The sequence below is a fragment of the Pelophylax lessonae genome (genome assembly GCF_965119305.1).
Source record: "Pelophylax lessonae genome assembly, chromosome: 12".
In the NCBI taxonomy this organism is placed as follows: Eukaryota; Metazoa; Chordata; class Amphibia; order Anura; family Ranidae; genus Pelophylax; species Pelophylax lessonae.
In genome coordinates, this window is record NC_138779.1 from 48,132,105 (window position 1) to 48,146,676 (window position 14,572).

General features: G+C 44.1%; 1 protein-coding gene across 1 annotated transcript in view; it reads left to right on the forward strand.

The window, feature by feature from the left end:
- The window catches only part of ARHGAP32 (Rho GTPase activating protein 32), a 212,873-nt gene that overhangs the window by 161,670 nt on the left and 36,631 nt on the right, over window positions 1-14,572 (forward strand). The window contains exon 13 of the mRNA XM_082273549.1: window positions 3,363-3,512. Coding sequence (XP_082129675.1) covers window positions 3,363-3,512 — 150 coding nt within the window. The remainder of the gene's footprint in view (window positions 1-3,362; window positions 3,513-14,572) is intronic.

Genomic DNA, 14,572 nt, shown 5'->3' on the forward strand with positions numbered 1-14,572 from the left:
CCCTCTTTTTGTTATTTTTTCCATCATGAGCTATTGCCTGGTGTGTGGCCATTTCTCTTGTATCCTGTCTGCGGTGGCGATCCGAGGTCCTGCACCCAAGGCTGGCTGTGAAGTTCCAAACTGCCTGAGCGGTGTACATCTCTTTCTCTGTGTCATGCCTAAACTAGGGGCAGATGGATTCCAGGAAGTCAATGCTACATAAATCTTCTGCCCTTACTCAAGGTGACCACAGCCAGAATTGCTAGGATGGTGTTTTTCAAAGTGATTTTCAAAGTGATTGGAATATTAAAAATGAGTTAAATAGCATTTTTGCTTTGAGGTGCTCAGATGCACTGTAGTTCCGCTTTAATAAATTAGTATCTAGTGAATGGTAAAATGACTCGTCAACATTTGTCTTGAAGAATGTGTACCTTGCTGTGTTGTAATAGTGTATGTGAGTTGTGTGCAGGGTATGAAGAGGAAGCTGACTTGCTACAAACTAGATCTGCACTTTACAAAATGTACCAAGGTTTAGAATATACTGACAAAGGCAGGGTGATTGGCTCTTCCAGTGTAGCAGCAGTGAGGGTATGGAGTGTACGACCACTATTATTTGGGTTCATACACACTGGGTGTTTACAGGCGGTTGCCACACCTTTATGTTAGTCGGTGCGTCCATGCACACAGGCATTTGCAGGCTTATTAGAATAGGAGTGTTTACATGCTGGAAAAAAATACTATTTAGGAGCACGTTTAGTAGAGGAGCTTTTAGGCAGAAAAAAGCTTGACATGCCTGAACGCTAGGTGTGTTCATGTTTAGCTCCTGAGCATGCATTCATTCCAATGGTCAGAATAAATTAAAATTTACGCTCATACCCTTGACCCGCCCAAATGCATGTGCAAAATGCCGCTAGAACCTTTTAAAAATTAGTTTTTCTCCTGCCAGGAGAAAAGACGTTCAGGGGAGCTGAGCATATGCTCAGTGTGCATGAGGCCTTACAGTAAGTGTCTGCTAGTATACAGCAGTCAGTATAAGCAGTGTTTCTGTGTCAGTATTTTTTAGTATAAGGCTTTAGCAGACATTTCGTGTAGAAGATGCAGAGTTCCCAGCCTCCCTCTGTATCATCTGATGAGTAAGCATTACGTATAAGCACCAAGGACAAGATTTACTGAGTACTAAGCCTAATTACACATTATGAACAAAACTGCAATACCTGCAGATAGAAAGTCCGATACCAAAGCCTGAGTAGAGGAAAGGCAGTTGTGTCCATTAACCAACATCCGCCTACCTAATCCTTTACTGCACATCCACCCTGCTCTGTCTCTAACACCACAAATCTGGGGTTAGATGCTATACTGAATTGTCAATGAATACAGTTTTGTTGGTGTAAAAAACATTAATTTGGTCTCAGAATAATCTGTAGGCTTCATTTTACTATGTTTGTTGCCCATTGTAGGCAGATTCTGCCATCTGTAGAAAAAAACACAGAAGGGGGTCTGATTGGTTGCCATGAGCAGAAGAGCCCTTCTTAAAAGTGAAAGTTTAGCCAAAATGTTGTTTTGAGTAGAGTAGGGCTCCATTGTCTGTGTCCCCACTTGGGGGATTTCTTGCCGTCCCATCGTTTACCTGACATAGAATCCAATCCTCCCTGCTCTATAGAAAACAAAAAAAATATATGACTGGAGTTGGGTTTTAGGACATGTAGATAAATATAGATTGTATGCATGGCTGACATTTCTTAGTCTGGTGTTTTTGGATAGAGTGACCCTTTAATAGGAAATTACTGAGCTAGTGTTCTGAGACTTTTCATAACTGTATAAGTAATATAATTCTGGCATGACATTGATCTGTGGCACTGCCCTTACAGCATCCACATTATATTACATGGGATGGGTAGTTTTAGGTTGGTAAATACAGTGCTCAAAAAAATTAAAGGAACACATTGAAAACACATCAGATCTCAATGGGTAAAAATCTCATGCTGGATATCAATACTGATATGGACTGGGTAATGTGTTAGGAACATTATGATGGAAATTAAAATGATCACCCTACAGACTGAATTCAAAGACACCCCAAAAATCAAAGTGAAACAATGATGCAGCAGGGTAGTCCTTTTTGCTGAATTTCATTGCAGCAACTCAGAGTGGTACTCAGTAGTTTGTATGGCCCCCACGTGCCTGTTTGCATGCCTGACAACATCGGGGTATGCTCCTAATGAGACGACGGATGGTGTCCTGGGGTATTTCCAGAACTGGACCAGGGCATCACTGAGCTCCTGAACAGACTGAGGTGCAACCTGGTGGCGTCAGATGGACGGAAACATAATGTCCCAGAGGTGTTCTATGGGATTTAGGTCAGGCGAGCATGGGAGCCATTTAATGATATCAATTCCTTTATCCTCCAAGAACTGGGTGCATACTCTCGCCATATGAGCCCGGGCATTGACATGCACCAGGAGGAACCCAGGACCCACTGCACCAGCGTAGGGTCTGACAATGGGTCCAAGGATTTCATCCCGATACCTAATGGCAGTCAGGGTGCCATTGTCTAGCCTGTAGAGGTATGTGCATCCCTCCATGGATATGCCTCCACAGACCATCACTGACCCACCATCAAACACTCATAAATGATGAATAGGGGAAACCACTGTCAGTTCTCTCCACCTGTAAAATGATTCCTGTTTTAGAGTTTGTCTCATTGTTGCCCATCTAGTGCACCCGTTGTTAATTTCATTAACACCAAAGAAGCTGAAACTGATTAACAACCCCCAATATCCCAGGAGTTTATTTCACTTGATGCTATACACGTTAAAAGTGTTCTTTTAGTTTTTTGAGCAGTGTATATTTCTGTGGTGGTCAGTTTTGGCATAATGTCATGGTGCTGCCAAACCACCATCCAAGTATAATATATATGAGACAGGTATTTATTAGGTTGCAAGGAACCTCCATGGAGGGTGGAGGTGGGATGTTCTGACCTGAGGGACCACTGAATGATAAAACATGGAAAATGTATAGTCATTAACCCCTAACAACCAACAAGGTTTCATATTTAATTTTCCAACCTAGGCTTGGGAAAATGAAACAAAGGCTTTGATTTCTTTTGTAGCCAACAATTCCATTTTTACTCCATACACGGCTCTCCTGGTCCATAGCACAATGGCTCTGTGGACAGCCAGCAGTGGGAAGGACATCTTTGTGTCTATAAGTGATATCCCTGATTCATCTCACACATAGCAGCCAGCATGCTGCTTCCCAGGCCAGAAAGAATTTGCTCTTTTTGTGTCACCCCTCCACACAATGTCTGTCTGTGTCTGTGCCAGTTAACCATCCATGTGTCTTGTGATTCTTGGAGTAACGTTGATCTTATGCTGTCTGTGCAGTGTCCCGGAAACACGGCAAGCTGATCACATTCCTGAGGACCTTCATGAAGTCCAGACCCAGCAAGCAGAAGCTGAAGCAGCGAGGGATCCTGAGGGAACGGGTGTTTGGCTGCGACCTCGGGGAGCATCTTCTCAACTCTGCCCAAGATGGTAAGAGCTGCCATTTATTTCCTGATATTTGCTGGGACTGATATTATATATTAGCTGTGAGATCAAAGGTGTTCTAAAACATTTTTTTTCTGGTGGAGAATATGCGGTATTTGATGGCAGATGTCCAATGTATGGTGAAGGATATGCAATAAGGAACAGTGAATGGTGGTGGATAAACAGTGGAGGCAGTATGTGTTGGAGGATATGCAATGGGGGCAGTAAAAATCAGAGAATACATAGTGGGAGCTGTGTACGCACTGGATATGTTGAGAACCGTGTACGACAGTATATGGTGGGGAATATGCCATTGGAGCAGTAGATCACGAAGGATATGCAGTGGGGTCAGTGTATGGTGGTGGATATGCAGTGGGGGCAGTATATAGTGGAGGATATGCAATGGGGGCAGTAAAAAATCAGAGAATACATAGTGGGAGCTGTGTATGCACTGGATATGTTGTGAGAACCGTGTACGACAGTATATGGTGGGGAATATGCAATAGGAGCAGTAGATCACAAAGGATATACAGTGGGGGCAGTAATATGGTTGGGGATATGCAGTGGGGGCAGTATATGTTGGTGGATATTCAGTGGGGGCAGTATATGGTGGAGCATATGCAGTGGGGCAGTATATGGTGGTGGATATTCAGTGGGGGCAGTATATGGTAGAGGAAATGTGGTGGGGGCAGTATATGGTAGAGCATATACTGTGGGGGTAATATATGGTGGTTGATATGCAGTGTGGGCAGTATATGGTGGGAAATATGCAGTGTGGGCAGTATATGGTGCAGCTTATGCAGTGGGGGCAGAATATGGTGGTTGATATGCAGTGGGGGCAGAATATGGTGGTTGATATGCAGTGGGGGCAGTATATGGTGGAGGATATGCAGTGGGGGCAGTATATGGTGGTTGATATGCAGTGGGGGCAGTATATGGTGGAGGATATGCAATAGGGGCAGTATATGGTGGTTGATATGCAGTGGGGCAGTATATGGTGGTTGGTATGCAGTGGGGGCAGTATATGGTGCAGCATATGCAGTGGGGGCAGTATATGGTGGTTGGTATTCAGTATATGGTAGTTGATATGCAGTGGGGCAGTATATGGTGGTTGGTATGCAGTGGGGCAGTATATGGTGGTTGGTATGCAGTATATGATGGTTGATATGCAGTGGGGCAGTATATGGTGGTTGGTATGCAGTGGGGCAGTATATGGTGGTTGGTATGCAGTGGGGGCAGTATATGGTGGTTGGTATGCAGTGGGGGCAGTATATGGTGCAGCATATGCAGTGGGGGCAGTATATGGTGGTTGGTATGCAGTATATGGTGGTTGATATGCAGTGGGGCAGTATATGGTGGTTGGTATGCAGTGGGGCAGTATATGGTGGTTGGTATGCAGTGGGGGCAGTATATGGTGGAGGATATTCAGTGGGGGCAGTATATGGTGGTTGACATACAATGAGGGCAGTATATGGTGGAGGATATTCAGTGGGGGGGGGGGGGGTAGTAAGAGCTGTGTACGGCACTGGATTTTCAGTAAGGACAGCGTACAACAGTATATGATGAAGGATATACAGTCATATGAGAAGAAAGTGATAAGATGTGAGCATACTGTGATGACACTGGGGCCCTTACCTTTCCTGTACATCACCCCCTCACACAATGAACAGGTTTGACTGGAATTTTGTGCACACGGCGTCTACTTATCTGCGTTGTTGTGGATCACTCGTATTACCAGCTCTAGTTCTGTCAGTAAAAAAACAACAAGCTCACATCTCTCTCTCTTCTCTGGCAGAAGAGAAATGCATTGTATCTCATCACAAATGTTTAGATAGACAATCCGGAGTTACAATGTATTTTTTCTTCAGCAAAAACTTCTAGTGGTAAGTTATCTGTGAGTGTTGTCAAAGGTCATGTAGAATAACAATGCCTTCGCCCTAAAACTCCTCCATTAGCTGAAGCAGGAAAAGTCATGAAGATCCTGCGTGTACCATGTATGATCCATGTACCACCACACATCTAACCTGGGGGTCTCCTCAGTGTGTGGTCACTGCCAGTTTGTGGCCGGATTGTAGTGTGACCCAAAGCACCCAACCAGAATTTTATATCTTACGGATTTCTGTTCGGTTTCCTTATTTCATTTTGCTCAAGAAACCTATATACCATTGTGAGCGCTTTCAAAGACCTATTTCTCCATTGCCACCAATCTCATTCCTCTCTTCCCTAGAAAATGAGTTTCCATCTGTTGGCAGGTGTCAGGATATACGAGGCTTCCCTCTAGCTTATACCATGTACAATAGGCACCAAGGAGATTGGATAAGCAAAATACATGCAGATACAGCCTTGTGTGTTACTAACTGAATTTACAACCAGTTGGGCGCCATTTGAACATCAAATAGTATCTGGAGCTATAATTGGTTGCATTCAGTGTAGATAAAACAGTCTGTTTCATATTAGAATTGGGGGGAAAAAATCTTTCCTTTAGGAGTAACTTTTTTTTTCAGCCTCACTAACTTCTGATTGGACCTTTGATGTTTGCTCTAATGACTAAATTGCTGTTTGATTTGTAATGTTTGATGTAAAATGTCTGTCACACTTCAGTTACTGTCAGTCTCCTTTGTTGTATAGTCTGTAGTGCTCCTGGCAGTCTCACAGCATATACAATGCCTTGAAAAAGTATTCACACCCCTTGAAATTTTCCGCATTTTGTCATGTTGCAACCAAAAACGTAAATGTATTTAATTGTGTTTTTAAGTAATAGACCAACACCAAGTCATTGTGAAGTGGAAGAAAAATGATAAAAAATGGTTTTCTATTAAATATGTGAAAAATGTGGTGTGCATTTGTATTCAGCCCCCTTTACTCTGAGACCCCTAACTAAAATCTAGTGGAACCAATTGCCTTCAGCAGTCACCTAATGCGTAAATAGAGTCCACCTGGGTGTATTTTAATCTCAGTATAAATACAGCTGTTCTGTAAAGCCCTCCAAGGTTTGTTAGAGAACCTTAGTGAACAAACCGCATCATGAAGGCCAAGGAACACAACGGAAAGGTCAGGGATAAAGTTGTGGAGAAGTTTAAAGCGGAGTTCCACCCTAAAATGAAAGTTCCGTCCATCTTCTTGCTCTGGGTCACCTGAAAAACAAATGGATAATCGCAATTTTTTTTTTTTTTTTTTTACTTACCTTGTTTAGAAGATAATCTACTTACCTTACTTCCTCTTCGTCCCCTCGGCGGCCACGGCGATTCGTCACTTCCTGGCTTGCAATGATTCCTGGGAGCTGGACGTCCGTTCTGGTGCAGGCGCCGTCATACCTTGCTAAACAGCTTTTGGGCATGCCCAGAAGCTGTGCAGGGATGACGCTGCAGCCCCGGAAGTGAAGGCCGGGTCGGTGCAGTGCATCGTGGGACCGAAGAGGACGCAGAAGAGGATTGCGCTGGCTTCAAGCTGTCCACACCTGAGATGGCAGCGCTGGAGAAGACATTTTCAAGGTAAGTATTTCTTCTTGCAGGTAAGTGCAACCTGGGACAGTTCGAGGCTATCCATTGTGGAATGCACTAGCCCTGACTGTCCCGGGGGTATTTTTATGTATTTTTTTGGTTTTAGGTGGAACTCCGCTTTAAAGCAGGGTTAGGCTATAAAAAAAATATCCCAAGCTTTGAACATCTCATGGAGCACTGTTCAATCCATCATCGGAAAAATGGAAAGAGCATGGCACAACTGCAAACCTACCAAGACATGGCCGTCCACCTATACTGACAGGCCGGGCAAGGAGAGCTTTATTTAGAGAAGCAGCCAAGAGGCCCATGGTAACTCTGGAGGCGCTGCATAGATCCACAGCTCAGGTGGGAGAATCTGTCCACAGGACAACTATTAGTCATACACTCCACAAATCTGCCCTTTATGGAAGAGTGGCAAGAAGAAAGCCATTGTTGAAAGAAAGCCATAAGAAATCCCGTTTGCAGTGTGTGAGAAGCCGTGTGGGGGGGACACAGCAAACATGTGGAAGAAATTGCTCTGGTCAGATGAGACCAAAATTGAACTTTTTGGCCTAAAAGCAAAATGCTATTTGTGGCAGAAAACTAACACTGCATATCACACCATCCGCTTTTCTTCAGCAGGGACAGGGAAGCTGGTCAGAGTTGATGGGAAGATGGATGGAGCCAAATACAGGGCAATCTTAGAAGAAAACCTGTTAGGGTCTGCTGGAGACTGGGGCGGAGGTTCACCTTCCAGCAGGACAACGACCCTAAACATACAGCCAGAGCTACAATGGAATGGTTTGTATCAAAGCATAAAATTCATGTGTTAGAATGGCCCAGCCAAAGTCTAGACCTAAATCCAAATGAGAATCTGTGGCAAGACTTGAAAATTGCTCTCAGCTCTCAGACGCTCTCCATCCAATCTGACAGAGCTTGAGCTATTTTGCAAAGCAGAATGGGCAAAAATGCCCCTCTCTAGATGTGCAAAGCTGGTAGAGACATCCCCAAAAAGACTTGCAGCTGTAATTGCAGTGAAAGGGGGTTCTACAAAGTATTGACTCGGGGGGGGGGGGTGAATACAAATGCATGCCACACTTATCACATATTTGTCACAAATTTGGTAAACCATTTATTGTTTTATTTCAAATTCACAATTATGAATTTGAAATAAAATCCTGTATTATAATAAAAAATATTAATGTGCCACTGTGTGTTGGTCTATCACATAAAATCCCAATAAAATACATTTAGGTTTTTGATTGTAACATGACACAATGTGGAAATACTTTTTCAAGGCACTGTAGAAAAAGACAAGTCCTAAACACGGAGTGCATGTCTGTATTATAGGAGTGCCAGGAAGATAATGGCAGTGAAGGGAAGGCATAGAAGAAACTTGCTGATATATTACATGCAGCACGTGGTAGCTATAATTACAGGGCAGAGTTTGCAGTATGGGGTGTGACTCCTGGGAATCTCAGGATACTGGAAGAGGTGACAAGCTGAATACCTGAAACCAGGTGTGAGAGTTACACCTGGCAGTCTCTGTTATTGAATAGACCTGATCTAGGCTATCCTTGCCCCTTCATCATAACACCAAGCTGTCAGCTAGCTGCAGAGATCACAAATGATATATAAACTATTCCTCTGTGTGTAATCTGATCTCCCCACTATTCACAATCTTTCTGCAGTCTGTGAATGTATTATTCTCTGCTCAGTGCTGGGTAGTAAAGAAACCTGACCATGGGACATTATCACTTGTATCAATTTACCTTTGATACCTAAAGATTTGTTAAATCCTGGACATTTTTAGACCCTAACCAGTGTGACTAAGGTTAGGTTTGTGTATTCTGCTCACACCATGCAGAGATGTGACTGCTGCAGTCATGATGGGGGATGGTCTGTTTACTCCAGTGCTTTGCATATTTGTCCTGAGGAATAATTGGGAAGAGCCCAGGCATGTTACGCCTTTGTGTTGTGTCTAAAGGCCTGGAGAGTCATGTGACCCTCCTCTACCCAGCTGTGCGCAGATAGTAAGTCGTCAATACTGAGATATTGTGGAGATGAACCAGTAAATGAACTATATCACAATACCTATGGGATTTTATATCTGATGCAAAACATAAATGTGTTTGTAAATGTTTCTCTTTTCTGTGCTTGTCTTTGTTATAACTGTTTATTATTTAGGAACGCAGCTTAGCCTGTACAATCAGGTATCAGCATTTAGCAGTTTTGTATCGCCAGACTTGAGTCGGCCAACCAGTTTTTAAAGATGATGCAACTGTTCAGAGGCTCTACAATTATCATGTAGTGTTTAGATGAACATACAGGTTGTATAAAGCACTATGGTGCATGGAAACATCTTCCAGCATGCTTGTAAACCTCAGGAGCTGCTTACAGGCAATCTATCATCTACAATAGCACTTAGTTGTGTAGAAGTAATAGTCGCATTCAAGTAGACTTGTTCTGTAATGTTAAAAAACTTTCACTTCTTTTCAAAACCGCGTCTTCAGCTTTAGCTTAGCTCCAGTTGAATGTGACTTACTAATATTAGCTATACCATGACCATGATAGGTGAGGACCTTCAGTCATATATGTTATGTTGGGGTTCATCTGTCCGATAAAGAAATGTATCTTCAGATTGTATCAGCGATTGGTATAAAGTCTAAGTCCCGGTTCACATTTGTGCGATGTGTGAACGCTGCGAATATACAGCGTGTTCCCATATTGTAGCCGCACCCCACGCAGTTCACACTGCCATATGTGATACGCAGGGGGTGTCAATTAAAAGTTAATGACACCCCCAGTTGTGATCGCATATCGCAGTGCGATCTGCAAGTTCGTACAGAATTGGATCGCACTAGTGTGAACAACTATGCGATCCAATTCTGATAAAAAAAAAGGGTCAAGTGCGCGTTTAGTGCGGATGCGGTGTGAATTCAGCCATACAAAGTGCATGGCTGAAATTTGCACCGCACATGAGATTGCATGTAATTTAGGAGCAGTGCGCTCCGAATTACATGCAATCTCCGTGATCGCACTAATGTGAACCGGGGCTAAGTCCTGGTTCACATTAGTGCGATGGCAGACATCGCATGTAATTCGGAGCGCACTGCTCTGATAATCACATGCAATGTCAGTGCGATGCGAATTCAGCCATACAGATTGTATGGCTGAATTTGCATCACATTCTGACTCAACTCGAACAGGACCCTTTTTTGGATCCACACCAGAATTGGGCCACATGGGTGTTCACACCTATGCGATCCGATTCATGTCCGAACTGACAGTTCGCACTGCGATATGCAAACTAATCTGGGGGGTGTCGTTAACTTTGTATTGACACCTCCAGCAATTCACATATGGCAATGTGAACTGCCTGCGAGTTGAATGCAATGTGGGCACCCACAGTGGATTTGCAAGGTTCCCGCATCGCATACATGTGAACCCGCACTTAGGCTTCCTTTCCACCAGTGCGACTTGTCATGCGACTTTGGATACATAAAGTTGCATGACAAGTCACAGCCTGTTGATTTCAATGGCACCTGTTCCAATCTATGCAAATTAAAGTTGCAGCAACTTTGAAAAGGTGCCTGCACTACTTTGATGAGTGTAAAGTCAGATCACAACTGCACTCAAAGCTGCATCAAAGTCACACTGCAAAGTCGCACTGTAAATTATGTGCTTTGGCGTCACAATAGTGGAAACGTAGTCTAAGGCTGCAACTAACGATTATTTTCCTAATCAATTAGTTGGCCAATTACTGTATCGATTAATTGGATAATAACCTTGAAAAAAAAGTGTGGTGTATAAATTTAGTTAAAATGTAAAGTTTAAAAAAAAGCTAATTTATTCTTAAATCTCTGTATTCAGTGGTAAAGATAAATAACCAACTATATGGTTAGAGAGCAAAATCTCTAATCCACTCTGAGAATAACAGACAGAAGAGATATACTGTATATACTATTAGAGGTTGAATCTGGTAAAAATCATCCGACTCAAATCAAATTTTTTATTTAACCACTTTACCACCGGAGGATTTTCCTGCTAAAAGACCAGGGGTTATTTTGCGATTTTTTACTGCGTGACTTTAACGGACAATCGCGCGGTCGTGCGACGCTGTACCTAAACGAATTTCACGTCCTTTTTTTCCCACAAAGCTTTCTTTTGGTGGTATTTGATCACCTGTGCGATTTTTTGATCACGCGCTATAAACAAAAAAAGAGCGTAATTTTTGCAAAAACAACAATATTTTTCACTTTTTTTTATATGAAATTCCCCCAAAAAAAAATGTAAAAATCAAAATTTTTTAAAATTTTCGGCCAATTTGTTTTACGCTACATATGTTTGGTAAAAAAAATCGCAAAAAGCGTATTTTGATTGGTTTGCGCAAAAGTTATCGCGTTTACTAACAAAGGGAAAGATTTTTGTCATTTTTGGTGTTTTTTTTTTTAACGAGTAATGGCGGCGATCTGCGATTTTTTTTGCGGTACTGCGACATTGCGGCGGACAGATCGGACCCTTGACTGACATTTTTGACACTTTTGGGGGTACCAGTGACATTACTGCAGTAATCAGTGCTATACATATGCACTGTTACTGTAAAAATGACACTGGCAGGGAAGGGGTTAACAGTATTGGACAGGGAGGGGTTAAGTGTGTCCTAGGGGCGTGATTCTAACTGTGCAGGGACAGGTCTACTAGTGTAAAAACAAAGATCAACAGTTCTACATAGTAGAACTGTTTGATCTTCACTTTTACACAGGGAGAACTGACAGGTGGCTTGTTTACACAAGCCGCTCTGTCTTTCTCCCGCTGTAGCGGCGATCGTAGTGTGACCGGCGGACATCGGGTCCGCCAGTCACACTCCCGCACTCCTCCGTGAACGAGCCTCGGCGGGCGCGCGCCCGCCCGCTATTGGCTCTGGAAGGAGTGACAGGCGAGCGACGTAGACCTACGTCACTCTGCCTGGCCGGGGCCGACTGCCGCAGTAAATATACTGTGCGCAGTCGGCAAGCGGTTAAAGAAAAAAAAAAATGAAAGACTCCCTTGTCATAGGCAGGTGGCCTGATAAAAGCTCCCTGCACCTGCTGTCACTTATGCTGGCCATATAAAAACAATGTTTTCCTTCAAAATAAAATTTCAATTTAAGAAGGTTCGTTCGATTTTTGAATCGCTAGTGGCATCAAATCGACAAGTAGAAAACTTCTTGATCAAAGGAATTTTCAGACAGTGTATGTGGTTTTCGTTCAGAAATGACATTCATTTTAAAATTGAATGTTAAAAGCAAGTGCATTTTTTTTTTATTCTTTATTTAAAGGTATGCCATGAAAAAAATAAGTGACAACAATAATACAAATTAGTTGTAAGATAGCGACAGATAGTCCGGTTACACAGTACGGATAACAACCTGGTGTAAGACACAAGATCACAAAGCATAAACATATAGTGCAGGGATATGCAAACTGCGGCCCTCCAGCTGTTGCTGAACTACAAGTCCCATCATGCCTATGCTCTGGGTGTCATGTTTGTGGCTGTCAGAGTCTTACTATGCTTCATGCTGGAAAGAATGTGTTCTGGCGCTCTCAGGTAGTGCTTGTCACTGAAGTAGCTGTAAATATGGGTGAGTGGTGGAATCACTCAATAGGGGACACCAACTCAAGGGAACTGGATACGGCTGAGCACAAGGGGGGGGGGGAATAAAAAATTAGGGAGCTCGTGTGCAAGTTCCAAGTATATGAGTGGTGGTTAACTCTCTTTAAATCCCAGGGGAAGAGAAAGAGGTGTCAACGGTAGTCTCTGGGAATGGATCCCCAGGAGGGGGAAAAAGGACGGGAAGGAAATATTCCGGTAGTCTCTGGGATGGATAGTTAATAAAAGGGAATAACACTCAGGGCAGCTGACCAGGAGAGTGAAGCAGCTCTATATCAAGAAAAATGGAAAAGGAGGAAAGCGCCTCTAGAGTGTAATGAATAGTTTAATGGCATAAAATAATATAATGTGGTGACTCACATCAAGGCATTAGTTATCGTGTCTGCTCCAGGGGCTTGGACGTCTGCTCTGTTCAGATGGGTCTAGGCTTCCGGGAGGCGTCTGGAGGCTGGCTCTGGCATCTTCCGGGTAGACCTGGTGTAGGAGCGTGCGGTGGCCGGCAGCGTCTGGCACAGAAAAGGGAAGTGAGGGCAAGATCAGGCTTTGCTGCTATGTTCCTGCAGGTCTTAGGCTTCCGGGAGGCGTCTGGAGGCTGGCTCTGGCATCTTCCGGGTAGACGTTGCAAAGGGAACTCAAAGGCACTCGTGCAGCGGCCGGCGGCGTCTGACGTCACTTCGCCCAGGAAGGGCAGTAAGGGCAAGGTCTGGCTTCACAACGCGTTTCGGGGCATGCGTCGATGTCGGAGTCGGACATGCGCACTCCTTTCTCAAGTGTCGAGACACTTGAGAAAGGAGTGCGCATGTCCGAAATGCGTTGTGAAGCCAGACCTTGCCCTTACTGCCCTTCCTGGGCGAAGTGACGTCAGACGCCGCCGGCCGCTGCACGAGTGCCTTTGAGTTCCCTTTGCAACGTCTACCCGGAAGATGCCAGAGCCAGCCTCCAGACGCCTCCCGGAAGCCTAAGACCTGCAGGAACATAGCAGCAAAGCCTGATCTTGCCCTCACTGCCCTTTTCTGTGCCAGACGCTGCCGGCCACCGCACGCTCCTACACCAGGTCTACCCGGAAGATGCCAGAGCCAGCCTCCAGACGCCTCCCGGAAGCCTAGACCCATCTGAACAGAGCAGACGTCCAAGCCCCTGGAGCAGACACGATAACTAATTATATTATTTTATGCCATTAAACTATTCATTACACTCTAGAGGCGCTTTCCTCCTTTTCCATTTTACTATGCTTCATGGGACTTGTAGTTCTGCAACAGCTGGAGGTCCACAGTTTGCATATCCCTGATAGCGCAACCTGGGCCCGTTTGTCGTCTTGTTTTCAGTGCTTTGTCATTCACGTGCAGTATTGTTGTATACAGGATTTTGTGTGGGAGGTAGTCCAGCACCACCCATCCAGGCAGAGAGGGGTAGAATCCCCGCCGGCATCTAACATTTGGCCGGCAATGGGGCCCATCATATCCCTCACCCTGGAGTGGGGAGGACCTCCGGACCAGCCCCCCACCCTTTGTTTGGAGCACACCTAGTGGTATTTTTGGAGCACACCTAGTGGTATTTTATAACTTCATATGAGGGATAGGGCAAATATAATGCCCTAAAGCAGGAGGGAGGGGGAAGAGATGTAAGAGAGGGGAGAAATTGAGGTAAGAGAGAGGGAGGAAGGAAAGGAAAAAGAGAGGGGGGAGGGATAGAAAAATAGATAGAAAAGTCCCACCCGCACGCCCGGTAAGCCGGTTAAGAGTAAGACAGATAATCGTCGGACAAGTGAAATAGATTCCAGTGGATCCAACGTGTTGCGTGTTCCTCCGCCCTGTCCCTTAGATTTTCTGTAAGCTGTTCCATTTGGCAAGTGCAATTTTTTAAACAATATTCTTTCATTCAGCTAATGTACAAATATTTTTCGTATGAATATTTTCGTCCAAAAATCGATATATG